The 16,983-nt window shown below is 43.7% G+C and overlaps 1 protein-coding gene across 1 annotated transcript; it reads left to right on the top strand.

Annotated features, from left to right (window-relative positions):
* Positions 1-8,783: 8,783 nt before the first annotated feature.
* On the top strand, positions 8,784-16,675 carry LOC123053058 (aspartic proteinase 36). The gene is made up of 10 exons (XM_044476441.1): positions 8,784-9,169; positions 9,255-9,384; positions 9,507-9,754; positions 10,334-10,558; positions 14,187-14,349; positions 14,437-14,507; positions 14,843-14,933; positions 15,755-15,830; positions 15,909-15,980; positions 16,401-16,675. Exons 1-10 carry the CDS (start codon positions 8,925-8,927, stop codon positions 16,544-16,546), a joined length of 1,467 nt encoding a protein of 488 aa, XP_044332376.1. The 5' UTR covers positions 8,784-8,924; the 3' UTR covers positions 16,547-16,675.
* The last annotated feature ends 308 nt before the right edge of the window (positions 16,676-16,983 follow it).

Here is a 16,983-nt window from a genome sequence, read left to right on the forward strand (position 1 = left end):
GCCGGCTTCTTTGCCGAACTCTTTCAAAGGTTCGTTCAAGCACTTACTGAAAATGCCGCGTCGAAGCCGCTTGTTCTCCTTCACGGAGTCCGCAAGCTGGGCTCGAACATCTTTCAGTTCCACGCCCAGCTGGATATTGGCGTCTTGGAGACCGTTTTTCTCCTGCCTAACCCGCGTAAGCACGCACTCGACGGCATTTAGCTGACGATTAGCACATTGTGCATTCCCCGGCCCGGCCTTCGGATTCACTCCGGAGTCATCTGCAACATCTATTGATTAGATTTGCATGCATGCCGCATACTATCTGGTACCTGTCATTCTTTGCAATGGAAACAAGTGTTACCAGAGGGGGCCTTCTCGGACTCCTTCAGCGCGGCAACTGCGGCTCGTAGCTGGGCTTTGCACTCTCCCAGTTCTTGAGACAATTGGGTATTCTTCTCTTTAAGAACCTGCACAAATAATGATCCTTAAATCAGTTGTGTCAACTGTTTCAAGTCTCAGGGGCTACTGATATATATAATCATCAGATTTTCTCACCCGTATATCCTTTACATACTGGTCCGTGGCTCGACAAGACCATTTTGAGCAGCACGGATGTACGCGTCTCCTGAGTTGAAGGCATCAAACGCCTCTTGGGAGAAACAAGCGTCATGGAGTACGGCCCGGCGACGCCTGTGATTCATGGCGCTCTCCACTTCGGAATTTGTAGCGGATAATCTATCCGCATCCTCTGTAGGAGGAGCATCCGGCGTTCGCCCCGTGTTAGCTTCCGTCTCTATGTCCGGCCCTGGAGCCCGACTGGTGGATGCGTGATCGGCAACCTCTTCGGATATAGTCCGGCGAGCGTTTTTCCTACTAGGAAACGTGGACGTTATTATATTTTAAAAGACGACAACCACGGAGCGAGGTTCTGTATCATACCTCTGCGACGGCGTCTCAGTCCTGACCGCCTTCCTTTTTAGCCTACCTGGCTTCGGTGCCCCTTGTTGGCGAGTCACTGCGGGTTCGGCATGGCGTCCCGAGGGCCTTCCCTGTAAGACACCATATGTGTACGGTAGGTGAAGTGCAGAAAAGGGGATCCTTCTTGGAAGTTGGGACTCCGGTTTTACTTACATGCGATGCAGGGAGTAGCCCAGGATAGTCGGCTATGATGGCCACCATGGCATCATTGTAGCTCAATTGATAGAATGTCCTGTCGATCAGCTCCACAAATATGTCCGGATCCTCTTCGAGTCCGGGATCGAGGGCCCGGTCAGGGTCCTCCGGTTGTGGAGGCGGGCAGTTGACCTCCCTTACAGCTTTTCGCAGTTCCTGCCATGAAACGACAGTAAGTACATATGACAAAGAATGCGGGAAGGCTGGGAGTAAAAAGTGACAGCTCACCTAGCTTGGAGGGTTGTACATGGAGAATCCATCCCGTGGCTTAATGCGGATGAACTCCTCTTCCTCTCCCTTGTACAAATCGGACAGAATTTTTGCTAGAGCAGCAACTGAGTCTGGTCCCTTACGCCCGCAGCGGGTGGCATCATCTTTCCTGTTAAAGTGCCACATGGGGTGCCCTCGATATTGAAGTGGCTGTACCCCCCGCATTATACATATTGACATAACCTCGATTATTGTCAATCCTGATTGAGCCAGCATTTTTATCCGGCCCATCAGGTAAAGGACTTCTCCGTTATCTTCCTCCTGAGGGCTCCGAGGGCGCCAGCTGCGGCGTTTCTTCAGGGGAGCGTTGTCGAACTCAGGGAGGCCCATCCGAATAGGGTCCGGAAGGGGGACGTCCTCCATATAAAACCACTCCGAAGGCCAGTCCTCGGATGTCTTCTTCGGAGTACCGGACAGGTATCCAGTCCCGGCGATGCGCCATATTTCGGCTCCGCCCACTTGGTACAGTGACCCCTCCTGTGTACGGGGTGCGAGGCAGAATAGCCTCTTCCATAGCTCGAAATGAGCTTCGCAGCCCAGAAACAGCTCGCAGAGGGCGACATAGCCAGCAATGTGTAATATGGAGGCAGGAGTGAAATTATGCAGCTGGAGGCCATAGAACTCCAGAAGCCCGCGGAGGAACGGATGAATTGGAAATCCAAGCCCTCTTAATAAGTAAGGGACGAGGCATACCCGCTCCCCCATGGATGGGCTGGGAAAGATCTCCGCTTGCTCCCCGCCGTTATAGGTGGCGAGCCCGGCTCGAACGGGGACCATATACGCTGGAGGGAGAAATCCCTAGGTCTGCAACTCTACTAATTGGCTGTGGGGGACGGAGCACTTCTTCCAATTGCCGGGCTTAGGGCTACGGGAGCGAGAGGAGGAGCTGCGACGACCGGCCATGTTGGAATGGATTTTTTTCGGGAAGGATGGTGTGATCTGGATCTGAGAATCCCCGTCTCTTTAATAGACGATTTACCCACATGGCTAGGGTGGCAATTGTAGAAATGCCCCGACTTCTCGCATTTGCTCGACGCATGGAGAATATCCATTATTAGGCGCGGAAGCCAACGAGTGCAACATTTATGGGAAGCCGGACACTACTCAAACAAGTATTCAGAATTTGGAGAAGAACCCGCCTTGCAATGCCGAAGACAATCTGCGCGCCGGACTCATCGCCATTGAAGCCTGGTTCGGGGGCTACTGAGGGGGTCCTGGATTAGGGGGTCCTCGGACAGCCGGACTATATCCTTTGGCCGGACTATTGGACTATGAAGATACAAGATTGAAGACTTCGACCCGTGTCCGGATGGGACTCTCCTTGGCGTGGAAGGCAAGCTTGGCAATACGGATATGTAGATCTCCTCCCTTGTAACCGACTCTGTGTAACCCTAGCCCCCTCCGGTGTCTATATAAACCGGAGGGTTTAGTCCGTAGAACAACAATCATACCATAGGCTAGCTTCTAGGGTTTAGCCTCTACGATCTCGTGGTAGATCAAATCTTGTAATACTCATATCATCAAGATCAATCAAGCAGGAAGTAGGGTATTACCTCCATCGAGAGGGCCCGAACCTGGGTAAACATTGTGTCCCCCGCCTCCTGTTACCATCCGCCTTAGACGCACAGTTCGGGACCCCCTACCTGAGATCCGCCGGTTTTGACACCGACACCCACCATATATTAATTAATTCAAAACATTCATACAATCATTCATTACAAATTGTGCCACGCATGGCAAAACAATATTAAAAAGAATACCATCCGACGTATTATCAAAAGTGAAATTTGCAATCTTGTGAGCCACCATATTGGCCCTCCTATAAATCTTGGATATCGCCATACCCTCCATCAACTTTGAGACATCCATCACCTCCTTCTTTAGGTCCACCATAATTGAACTATCAACACACTATTTTCCAAGTACAGAAGCTACAAAAGAACAGTCAGTTTCCAAAATGATGGGTTTGTCAAGAGTTGTACCAATATACAGGCCGGAGAGGGTCGCTCTTAGTTCCGCTTCCTCGACGCTATGACAAGCACCAATATAATCCCAAGAGGAGATGATAAACTTTCCGTAATTGTCTCTAATGACCACCCCCACGCTGGCAGATTTGATGGCCTCCACAAAACTTGCGTCGACATTAATCTTGTAAAAACCAAATTGGGAGGCTTCCAGGGAATGACATTCCTCTCCATGTTAGTGTTTACCTCAAGATGTTCCACCACTTGCTTACCTTTGTTGCACACAACGACCTGCATGTTTGTCTGACAAGACAAGAAAGTAGCCCAATAGCTTTGAACAAAGTTTACCGAGGCAGCGATAGATTCCTTTCCCTTACCAAAAATCAAATCATTCCTCAGGTGCCAAGCTCTCCAGAACATGAAATTGTTTGCTCACGCATATGCGAATTTAATTGATCTAATAATATAAGAAACCAGTCTGGGCCAGAATATTTGAGAATCTCTTCGGTCGGTAAATTCCACATTTGCTTCAGAGCCATACGAAATGCACGAGCCTTTGGACAATTTACCAACGCGTGAAAAATACATTCATCTTCAATACCACAAATCAAGCACGTACCTAGAATAGTTTGATGGTGTTTTACCCTGTTAACTTGAACCGCCAAACTGTTAGAGGCAGCCCTCCAAGCAAATATTTTAATTTTCTGGGGGACATTAGCTTTCCAGATTATGTCCCAGAGCCTCCGTTCCCCATTCACGGCATTACTAGAATTCCAGGACTCACCTATCGATTGCTTAAGAGCCAGTGCCAGTCTATACGCACTCTTGATGGAGAATAAACCATTTTTCTCATGGTGCCACGCAATAAGATCTCCCGCGCCCAAATTCAGAGTACACAGCTTTAAAATGTCCTCGGCATCATGAGGATAAAAATAGATGCCTGATCAGATTTTCATCTCATCTCCTAGATCCACTCGTGAATAATCCAGACATCCATTTGATCCTCGTTCTATTCTTTTTGGTAGAAATTTTTAGGTTCGCTTCCCTAGAAACCCTATTATCCCTCCAGATATTAATACTAGTACCATCGACAACTCTCCAAATAATGCCCTTTTTCAGCAGCTCAAGCCCATGCATAATACCTTGCCACGTAAGGGATGTTGCTTGCGGGAATACAGTATCAATAAGATGTCCATAAGGATAATATTTAGCTTTTATCACCTTTGCACACAGAGAATATGGGAAAACCAATAAATGCCAAGCTTGTTTGGCCAAAAGCGCTTGATCAAAAAGCCTGAGGTCACGAAAACCTATTCCCCCTTCACATCTTGGCTTCGTCATATTATCCCAAGCCAGCCAATGAGTTTTTTTCCTATTCTCCTCATCGCCCCACAAAAAATTCCTGATAATCTGGGATACCTCATCACAATGCGATGCAGTAAATTTAAAAATACCTATGGCATAGACCAGAATAGCCTGGATAACAGACTTAATCTCGATTTCCTTCACTCCGCTTGAAGCATATTTTTCAATCCAGTCCGAAGCCCACTTGAGCGCTTTATCTTTGGTGGATTGAAACTTGCCTGCCTTCATATGACCTTCTGGCACAGGCAAACCAAGATATTTATCCTCAAATCCATTGATCGTTATTTTAAGAATAACCAAAATGGACACCTGGTCTTCTATAGGGCATTTCTTGCCAAATAAGATGGAATATTTATCCGGACTTAATAATTGGCCAGTCCCCTCCTCATAAGCAGACAATATACCCTTTATGTTCAGAGCTTGCTCCAAAATACCTTTAAAGAATAGGAGACTGTCATCAGCAAAAAGTAAATGAGATATACCTTGAGCATGTCTGTTTAGGAGGAAATCTTGGGTAACCCCTCTTGCCAAACATCATTAAGCAATAGCGATAGGGCTTCCGCCACAAAGAGGAATAAGTACAGAGAAAGAGGGTCCCCTTGCCTAAGCCCATGAGAAGGATGAAAAGAAGTCCAACAATTGGCCATTCAAACGAACTGAGAATTTCACTATAGTAACACAAGTGATAATCCACTTAACCCATATTGGGCTAAAACCATATACTTGAAGCATACTTTCCAGGAATTTCCAATCCACTCGGTCATATGCTTTAGCAAGATCCAACTTATATGCACAATATTCACCACGAGCATCTTTCAACGTACTTAAAGAATGCATACGTTCAAAAGCGATGAGAGCATTATCAGAAATTAATCTCCCAGGAATAAAGGCACTTTGGGTAGGAGAGATCATACCATCCAGTAGAGGTCTCAGCCTATTAACAAGGCACTTGGAGATAACTTTATATATGACATTGCAGAGGCTAATCGGCCGAAAATACTTTATGGACTAAGGATTCTGTACCTTAGGAATTAGAACAATTGTAGTATCATTAACCCCCTCAGGCATACATCCCGAGATAAAGAATCGCTGGACAACACGGACAATATCATCCTTGAGTAAGCCCCAATTCCTCTAAAAAATCTGGTTGGAAAACCATTTGGCCCCTGGGCCTTTAACGGCCCTATTTGGAATAGGGCATCGCCAATTTCTTGTTCAGAGAAATACTTACAAAGGTCTTCATTCATTTCGTCGCGCACCAACGGTTTCACAAGGGAAACAATACGAGAAGGATTTACCACAGAATCGCATGAATAAATATCCTTTAAAAACGAGTTTGTAATACCTTTGATTTCCTCCATATCATGAGAAAGAGACCCATCGCTTCTTTTGATAGCAGAAATATTATTCTTCTTCGCTCTCCAAGTGGGGTTTGCCCATGGAAGAATTTTGTGTTCCTATCCCCCCATTTCATTTTGTCCAAACAAGATCTCTGCTTCCACATAATTCGTTCCTTAATCAGAAGTTCATCCATCTCCATAAGGATTTTCTTCCTCTCCACTATAGCATTATGATCATTTTTTTGAATAACACACTTAATCTTTTACGGGCCTTTTCTAGCTTTTTTGGTATATATCCAATGTGTTCCTTACTCCACCCATGAAGAGATTTCATCAACTTGTCCAAATTGCTTGCTACATCTCCCAGATCGTTTACATGCATGCTTTTATTCCAACATGATTCAATCTACTTTTTCAATGCCGCATCTTCCCTCTCCTAGTATGCTTCATATTTCAAATGTTTAACAAACGTACTAGAATGAGGATATCCCAGCAAATCAATGAGTAGAGGACTATTATCTGACCTGGAACCGATAATATGTGATACTTTGCATTTTGAAAAAATAGAAGACCACCGAGGACACGCCACTGCACAATCAAGCCACACCTTCACATTTTTATTTCCTTCCTACTTATTATTATAAGTCCAGGGAATTCCATGGAAACCCAAATCAAATAAGTTACAATCAGAGAGAATCTCGTGGAAATTAGCCATGAGTTTTGGAGACCGCTTGTTCCGAAAAAATGCTCATTTTGCCACATTGCCTCGTTAAAATCACCGACCATAAACCACGGCCCAGACCCAAGCGGTTTTATGCGCCTTAACAAATCCCACATAACATACCTTTGGCTCGCCTTTGGTTCCCCATATGCAAAAGTTGCTCCTCCACTTTGTGCCAGTACCATTAGAAATGTACATATCAATAAAATATTCTCCATATTTGTTCAGCTCCAAAGTGTATAGGTCATCCCAAAAGATAGCTAATCCACCTCCTTTGCCTGGCACAGAAACAGTAAAAATATTTTTCATACCCAAACGATAACGCAAACTCTCAACATACTCTTTACTTTGCCTAGTTTCAAAAAGAAAGATAACGTTGGGCCGGTGTGTCTTTGAAAGGCACACAAGTTCTTGGACTGTCTGAGGCTGATGCAGACCTCGGCAGTTCCAACAAATCATTTTCATGGCAACTGACGGGCGACATCATTCGCGCCCGTCAGTTGAGCGGCAGCCCCATGGCCGGTAGCTTCCTTGGTATTATCCCCTACATCATTTCCATCCCCTACAGACTCCCTCCTCCTATTCTGGACCTCTTCCTCTCCCTCATCTAGTTCTTCTGTAACATGAACAGTGGAACCATCTATGCCTAGTACAGTTCCAACTCTCTCCACACATACTCTTTTACATGTTTCACTCATATCAGTAGCACCCCTAACATCTAAACTATCAGTACTAGTGCTATGCATGCTAAGAAGAAAGTCTTGATCATCATGTGCACGCCTCTTGCTCCCAGTCGTGCTCTCAAGCATGGCAGCAAAGGTCATCTTGCTACTGGAGAGGTCGCTGCCGCTGTTTGGTGGAGCCTGCACCATAGCCTTCTCTTCCTGTTCTTGTCGATGGAGCCGCTTCCAACGCATTACTCCAGGAGTAGCCAGAGCTAGCTGCTGTGCGCCTACAACAGCAATACCCTCGCTTCCATCTTGGACAGTGGTCACCTCCAATTAATTCTGTCAAAGAGTTTGATTGTGATAACTTTTGCTTGGAGAACACCCGAAGGTATTACTCTTGAAGATTGGTTGGAATGTCGTGCAAAGGCCGCATCACAAGCTAATGGGTGTTCCACTAGGGATAAGCAAGGACACATAAACTCTATCATCAAGACTTCTGTTATGCTCCCTCGATCCCAAAATGTAAGAATAGAGTTTGACAATAGGCCGCATCACATGCTAATGGGAGTTCCACTAGGGATAAGCCGCGATTTTTTAACTCAAGCATCTTTACAACTTTGTTTAGATATTGTGTGTATTTATGCACTAATGTACTAAAGACATGAAATGACTATGAAATTGTGAACAAATATTTCTCTTCTGGATTGATGCATGTATAGTTCAATTTTTTTATATACATACAATCTATATTTTCTAAAGTATTATATCATTAATTCATCAAAATTGACGGGCGCAACAACCCACGCCTTTATGTCTAGTGATATGAAAAATAGGGAGGCCGTTGATGAAGAATTCCATATAACATCCCTTTTAAGCTGTTAGGAATCTCTAAAGTTGTAGAGAGAAGTTATGGTAGGGTCACTCATGAGAACCTCTTTAGTAATGTTTGCGTTTTATTGTTCCTGCATGTGTGTGGAAATTTTAAACTGTGTTTGAAATGCAGTAACTAATAACGAATTACAACTTCATGTAGTAATTAGTCTACACCAAGGTATAATAACTAGTAGTATAATTAAATGTTATTTATGCTAACCAGTTATACCGTCTCCCACCAAATCGCAACACTGACTACGCAATCAAAAAAAGATTCTAGAAGTCTAGGTAAGCAAAGATTAGCCCCCGCAGAAACCGCTAGTTCGCACCCTCTTTTGAGCGCAAAAACGGGTTATATGTCCGTCCGCCCGTGGGCACTCCCAAAATTCCTTCCCGTTTCCTCCTCCCAACGTTTTGTGCTTGCCTTGCCCCCACGGCCTTGGGGAGGAGGAGCCGACGAGGAGGGGGAGGGAAGGGGAGGGGAGGGAGGGAGGAGGACAGGAATAACAATCGCCACTACACGGGAGCAATCCCACCCGGAGACACACAACGCGCCGAGACGCGAATAATGGCTCCGCCGCCCGCCGCTCAGGCCGTTGCCGCCCTCCTCCTCGCCGCGCTGCTCGCGCTGGCCTCCTCCCACGCCGCCGCGGCCACCGGCGTCTTCCAGGTGCACCGCAAGTTCCGGCGAGCTGCCGGCGAGGAAGGCGGTAACATAACCGCCCACCTCGCCCACGACGTCAGCCGCCGGGGCCGTCTCCTCGACGCCGTCGACGTGCCCCTCGGCGGCCTTGGCCTTCCCACCGACACCGGGTACTTCCATCCTCTGATCCGCGCTTGTTGGTTCCGGTGCTGGTTGGTTTCGTTAGGTCTGGTCTGACGGGGGGCTCGTCCGCAGGCTGTACTATACGAAAATCGAGATCGGGACGCCGCCCAAGCCGTTCCACGTGCAGGTGGACACCGGCAGCGACATCCTCTGGGTCAATTGCATCACCTGCGACAAATGCCCCCACAAGAGCGGCCTCGGGGTAGGTCTCTCAGTTTGCCTGCCTATGTTTATCTAGTGAAAATTTAGAGGTCTCGGTTTCTGTTGGTATCATGTTTCTGAATTAATATGACGATGATTTTTGGGGTGAATGTTTGGGTGCAGATAGACCTGATGCTGTATGACCCCAAGGGATCATCTAGTGGGAGCACGGTATCATGCGACCAACCGTTCTGTGCCGCCACATACGGGGGCAAGCTACCAGGGTGCACTGCGAGCTTGCCTTGCGAGTACAGTGTCATGTATGGTGACGGTAGCACCACCACGGGCTACTTCGTCAGTGACTCCCTGCAGTATAATCAAGTCTCTGGGGATGGCCAAACACGGTATGGCAATGGCAGCGTCACATTCGGGTGAGTTCTTTTTTATTATTTATGTAGATTTAAAAGCTATTATTGGATGACATACATTGGATCAGCTATCATCGGTTGAAACGATGCTCTAATTGTTTTATTGTAAATGGCGTGATTAATCACCTTTGCATTTGAATTTGTAATAGTTAGTGTCTGTTACGTAACGCTTATATTATACTTTGGGCAGCATTTTATATATTTTCGGAAAATGTTTACATAATTCTTGCCCATCTGCCAAACCTCTATAATGTTTTTCTTTTCTGTTACTATGTAGCTGAATATTTTTTGTTCTCTTTGAGATGTCTAAGCTGGATTCTTTGTCCTCTGCCTTGGTTATGCACTTGTGGCATTAGTATATTGATGAATAGGTAGCTGTTAAGTAAGGAACCAAATTCTGCGGTTTGTTTGGAATATTATAACATACTTTCGTCAGAAAATACTGCAATGTACGTAGTAGGCAACAACAATCAAGTAATTAACATGACAGTAACAGACTAACCTAATTATGTGAAATTTTGGCAGCAAGTACATCGAGCTCAAGAATTTAATGTGGATAAATGGCTCTTCTGTTCTTTGTAGGTGTGGTGCTCAGCAAGGTGGGGATTTAGGAAATACAAACCAGGCCCTTGATGGAATTATTGGGTTTGGCCAATCAAATACATCAATGCTATCACAGCTAGCTGCTGCAGGAAAAGTGAAGAAGATATTTTCTCATTGCTTGGATACCATAACTGGAGGTGGAATCTTTGCTATCGGAGAAGTTGTACAGCCAAAAATGAAATCAACACCATTGATACCCAATATGTATGTTCATCGTATCACCATAAAGTTATTATTCTATCTGTCTTATACTGATAGGGATTTTTCATCAGCTGTCCTCTGGTAGATACTCCAGTTTATTGCAAATGAATAAATAATAACACTTGCTTTAGGAGAGATCATCACAATTCTATATTAGGAACAAAGAAATAATATTCTCTTGGAAATCCATCACATTCTGCATTGAAGTACACAAAAAATTAACGACTTCAATTCCTGTTTTGTTATCTTTTTGAACAAAAAAGTCCGCTTCAACCTTGAACTCTGAAACCTGTTCTTTTTAATCTTGAACTCTTGAATCAATTGACGTTATCCCCTTAGTCCTGTCCCAAGCAGTTTTGTGCTGACTGAAAGGACATGTGGCACCACTTTTACATTCAGCACATTGCCATGTCAGCAACTTAATTAGTCCCTCTGTTTCATAAATCTTGTCATGGTTTTAGTTCAGTTTGAACTAAAACCACAACAAGAACTATGGAACGGAGGGAGTAGAATATATATAGAATTCAAGAAATCAGTAAAAAAAAAAGAGAGGAACTGAACCCCTTTTCAGTTTGACCATCGAAAAAACCTCTTTTCAGAAATTTATTTTTCCTTTTCAGATTGACTATTAAAAAACTTCAGCTACATTTCATCGGCCAGTTACTTCATCCAATCCTTCATGATATGAAACAAATGCATAACCACTCTTATTTTCCTAAGTAAAGGCTCTGAAGTCCGACTTAAACTTAGAGATATGTATCACACTGATGATGAGCATTTTGGAATTTGGTTGATGTCAATAATGTGTTTTACGACTGTAACTTGGAGGTCTGGTCCATTCTTCTCTGAAGATAATGCTTAATGATTTTGGCAACTGTTTATAAGTGTCCATGGCCATTAATTAATAAATTGACATTTTGTTCATCTGTACATGTACTTATTTTTTGACGAGTTGCCCATGTACCTGAGCTGGTTTCAAGCCAGTTATTTGAGTTTTATGTATGTGACTCAGCTCAATTTGATTCATTTGACTGTCGTTTTTTCCCCTTGAACATAATTATAATGAGCTGAACACTTAACGAATTCAATGAAGGTGAATATCTAGTTAGTGCTAGAAAGAGATAAGGTCTGCCTCCGTTTCCTTTTTTCTGGTCCATATAAATAACTAAGAACTGACATGGATGACCTGGACCCTACTCCTGATTCCCATTGAGATGCTTTAATGTGTAATCCAGAAACTTCTAAAAAAGCATTATCCAATAGCTTGGCACCAGTCGTAGAGTTGATGCCTCTCTAAAGGACCGAAACCTGATCGGCAGTAAATGCTGTAATTATGGTTTAGGATGCTTTTTGCTACGAAGCTTTGAGTGTAGAAAGTTAAATGCTAGGCATTAATATTCATGATTGTGCTCTAGAATGTTATGCTATGTCTGATTAGTGCTCGTATTTACGAACTGCCAGACTTTTGGCGCCTTATCAAAATTTACATACAAGGTTAACCTGTAATTAATCCATCAGTGTGTAAATTTTATACCTAACTATTGTGTGATGTCACACATCAGGCTATCGGAGGGAATGTGGAACAATGCCTAAGCTTTAATTTGAGTTTTGTGGAAAAAACAGTTCCAAGAGTTTAAATCAAGCTGATCGAGATGCTGAGTTGGTTAATGCATGCAGTTCCTAAAAATGGATGAAAATAGCAATTTGAATGGAAATTTAGAACTGAAGGTTGACTGTTATGTCATACACCCATTTTTGCTGGTCACCCTGGTTTGGATGTCCCAAAACTGGTGCCTGAAGCAAAAAATGAAGAAAAAGGAAGAGAAAATATCTGCAGGATTAGGGCATCTTTAATCACAAATAAGAGGTGTCATATACGGGACTTAAGGTTGGCCATATACATTTTGTGCCAAAATATTAAGGCCGTACTTAGCCTCATGATGGGAATCAGCCTATGCATAAAACGATTCTTCTCTCCTTCCATCTCTAAAACCTCCGAAGCCTGGGTATCTCCATGATGGGAACAGAGAAGACAGCAACCTCGGGCAAGGCTCTGTTGCATGCTGCTCAATCACCATTGGTTGCGGCTGCTCGACTTGGTGGGGATGTGATTCTGGCTGCCTGGGGCTCGGAATCAGCCCATGCCGCTGGACGGGCACTGTGGCAGCCTGCGGCTTGAGATAGGGAGGTGACATGTGCTTGTAGATGACGATGGGGATGCCAGCATGTGCTGCTCAAAGAAGCCTGGAGTTTGGACGCGAATCCTGTAGCGTCGCATGACACCAGAGATTCTCTGCCCGGGTCATGCATGGGTGGGGTGGAGGCGGACTGGTGTTTTTGAGACATAGGGTGCGTGGAGACGACGGCTATGCATGCAAAGCTCGGCTTTCTTCCACTCCTATCAAGCTCTGGTCTTGTTGAGGAAGGAGAAGTTGCGGTCTTGATGCCTGATTGGCGGTGACTTGAGGAGCAGAGGGGAAGGAGGATACGGTGAGTCTGATTTGGGTGCGTTTCAGGAGGAGCAGGAATGGAATTGGTGATCTAGGAAGAGGACAATGGTTGGGTGGACGAGCTGCTGTTTTTTCTCCAGTGGGACTCACCCTGTGCTCCAAGGGAAACTTAAGCATTGTGGCATGTGAATTTTGACTATGGCTTTCTTGGTGTAGTCCCAGCTTCCCTTGAGCAATGAGAACTGGAGATGCCCTTGGTAGGTGGAACACGTACCTGCAGCAGTTGTACTTGTTCTACAACATGCTAGAGAAGGGTTTTAGATCAAATCATGTGACCTATTTGTCCAACTGGCATTAAGTTTGACATGGTCAGTTACTGACCCGATTTTAAGAATCGCTGGTCCAGGAGTTCTTTTTAGTTTTAGTTCACTGGCCCAACAGTTTAATTAGCATGAAACTAATAGATGCAACAGAATAAGATATGGAACAAGTCCTTGGTAATAAAAAATTTATGTAGAAGGAAAAGATGAATTCGGTTGGAATATCTGTGGGGTAGAGAAGTGGGCTATCTCTGTGGCAGGTTTATGTCATGATACAATACAAATCAACATATGCTGCACTCGTGTCATCAGGCCAGTACCCTTTTCTCTTCACATTGTTCCCTTTGATCTATTTAACTTGATGCTTCATTGTCATCTTTGAATAAATAGGCTCTTACCTGTCGCCCTATGGCCAAATTAAGCGAACATACATGTTTTCTGGCAGATATTGTATTTTTTGCGCTTCATAGGTAATTCAGGGAATTTTTTCTCAGCTGGTGACTGGTAATTTCGGATGCCTGGTTAGTGAGAAAAATCAGCTAAAATTTTCGAATTTTGATGTTAGTGTCAATAAAACTAGAACTGCAAGAGATCATGCAATTTCCCTGGTGGTAGATCTCTAGAGCTGGGAACTTGGGATGATGGCTTGGGTTTGAACATTTGCAGGAAAGCATTTTGTAACTTTGCTTTCCTTAAAGTTCACATTTTAATTTCAAAGAAGGCACAGAACTTTCTGAAATTTGGCCGTTGCCAGTATTTTCAGTGTGTTTGTGTTTGTTCTTTTTCTTCTGAGATTATTTTTCCGATGTTCTCTATTCTATCTTGACAGTCTTAACACCTTATCATGATTGTACCACTCAGGCCGCACTACAATGTGAAGCTGAAGTCAATTGATGTTGGTGGTACTGCTCTACAGCTTCCATCACATATTTTTGAAACGGGTGAGAAGAAAGGTACCATCATTGATAGCGGTACAACCTTGACATATCTTCCGGAGCTGGTTTACAAGGAAGTAATGGCTAAGGTATGCCAAAAGGCATTGTCCCTGTTTTTCCGCTGTAATGCAGGAATGCTTTCATTCCCTTTACTTATATTTCTCAGCCAATTGTAGATTTTTGCCAAGCATCAGGATATGACCTTCCGCAGTATTCAAGATTTTCTGTGTTTTCAGTATCATGAAAGGTATACTCTAGTCTTTAACACAGAATCTAGCTACAATTGACAGCACTAACTGACTAACTGTCAGTTGTGTCTACCCTGCTACAGTATGTTTTTTACGGGAACAGTAGGGAAAGACTCCCAGTCCCCCACTGAGTCTATCCTGATATATGTTAAAATAGTAGAACTAACTGAACTTCTATCTAGTTATCTACTGATAATACCCACTTACACTTGTGAGCGAGCCACCTCATTACTGCATGCATGTTCTGATTTCAATTAAATTGGAAAAGAGATGAATGATAAACTCAAGAGTATCTTATTACGGTCCTAACTTCTTTTTTTCATTTTTGTTGCAGTGTAGATGATGGATTTCCCAAAATCATCTTCCATTTTGAGAATGATCTTGGATTGAATGTGTATCCACATGATTACTTTTTCCAAAATGGGGTAATATAAAATTCCACCCTTGGTGTTCGAGCTAAATGATAGAATTAACATTTATTCACCCATTGTCATTACTTTGTCATGTTGCAGCTTGCAATACCCTTAAGTAACCCTCGTATTGGCATGTTTCTTTGTCACAAAATTATGTGCTCCAGAAGTTGCTGAAACACTGAATGATTCGCAAGTCGCGACCGAACCCTATATGTCTCCAATTTAATCTGAGTTATGGCTTGGGTCCCTTGCAGCCCTGAAGTTATGACCTAGTAAGGGACCTATGTCAGTTGGAACAGCACTGTAGCATGGCATGTGGTGGTATAACACGGGTCTGTCTGGCTTGGGTGCTGCTAAGTTGTTTAGGGCCTCTTTGGGTTGTAATTAGAAAATGTAGAAAATAGAAGAAAAAAAGCATAGGATCGAGGTCTCATGTATTGTGGATCCCTACAGGATTTCAAAACACGGGAATGTTGCATGTGATGCCTTTGGTTCGTACACAGGAAACCGACACATGAATTTTGGAGAACAGGGGAGGGAGGGAAGGGATTGGATGCATACCATAGGAATTTGCAACTCTGAATTCATAGACAACCTGAATCTTATCTGGGATTTGCTGTTAGTTAAGTTATTTTTTGGAGTTAATATTAATTTATTATGCCAATAAGGGAGCATTTAATTCTTTATGTCAAACAAGAAGCAATGAACAAACGAATCCAGTACTCAGAAGCTTATATCAGGGCCCCTGGCCAGCCAGTCATGGGCAGCCCTTGAACGGTCTTCTGAACCCCTGCTTATGACACTTGCGGGATTTTATTGTCTGTTTGGTACAGGATAACCTGTATTGTGTTGGGTTCCAAAATGGTGGATTGCAATCAAAGGATGGAAAGGATATGGTGCTTCTAGGAGGTCATTACTTCTCTGCGCATGAAGGCTTCTTTTTTAAAAAAAAAATATGCTTGTCATGCCACTGTCTGTTTCTTTCAGATCTGGTCCTTTCAAATAAGGTGGTTGTCTATGACTTGGAAAACCAAGTCGTTGGATGGGCCGATTACAACTGTAAGTACTAGCTCTTCTCATTCTAGGGTTCACTTGCAGCTGTTGTTCAACCATAGGACCGGCTACCAACTTCTAGTTGAATTCCTTCAATACATGTGACTTCAGCTACCTGAGTAGTACTTTTTTTTTTCTTTAGCATCCTTCTACAGGTTGAAGCTAACCGGTTTTTGTACACAGCTGGCTGTAATCTCATTTTTATTCCTGAAGGCCTTAACTAGTTCTGGAATAATTTGCACAAAAATTTACCGACTCTATTTTGCATCAGACAGACAGACAGACTCTTTGGAACTAAACTAAAGTTGTTCTGTAAAAGATTGTTTAAGTGTTGCACGCACTGTGTGGTTCTAAATTCTGAAATTCATTATCTTGGTTTACAACTTCCCTAGCTTGTCTATTCGTTGACATTTCCTTCCATTCCAGGCTCCTCTAGCATGAAAGTTAAGGATGACAAGACAGGGGCAGCATACACAGTTGATGCGCACAATATCTCCTCGGGGTGCAGACGTCAGTGGCAAAAGTTCCTGGTTCTGTTAGTAACAATGGTGTGCAGCTCCTTAATTTTCTAACTCTGATGTACAACACAAACTCTGATGAATTCATTTGATTGTTCTTTTCTCAAAGAGGAAATGTAGGGCTTTAGATTGTATATTCTCCGACAAAGGGAAAAGAATGAAAAAGCATGGTTCCACTTCTCATTATATTTGTAGACAAATGGCTCGGCCCTGCTGATTGTAGAAACTTTTCGGATGGAAGAAGCTAACTCAGCGATGCGAATCTCTGTCGTGAGAAGGCGACCTCAAAGGCAGCCTTCATAAATGAACAACATTGGCATAACTTTGTCAGCGACCCCAAAATGGTCGCATGACCTTTGTAAGGACCCCCCGGCCCCCGCCTCTGCAGCATGGTCTCATAACCTTTGTGATTTTGTTCCTCTTATTAATAGAAACAATATTGTAGGGGATTCCCCTACTGTTTTAGGTAAAAATATAAAAAATAATAATAA

This window comes from Triticum aestivum, chromosome 2D, assembly GCF_018294505.1.
Source record: "Triticum aestivum cultivar Chinese Spring chromosome 2D, IWGSC CS RefSeq v2.1, whole genome shotgun sequence".
NCBI lineage: Eukaryota > Viridiplantae > Streptophyta > Magnoliopsida > Poales > Poaceae > Triticum > Triticum aestivum.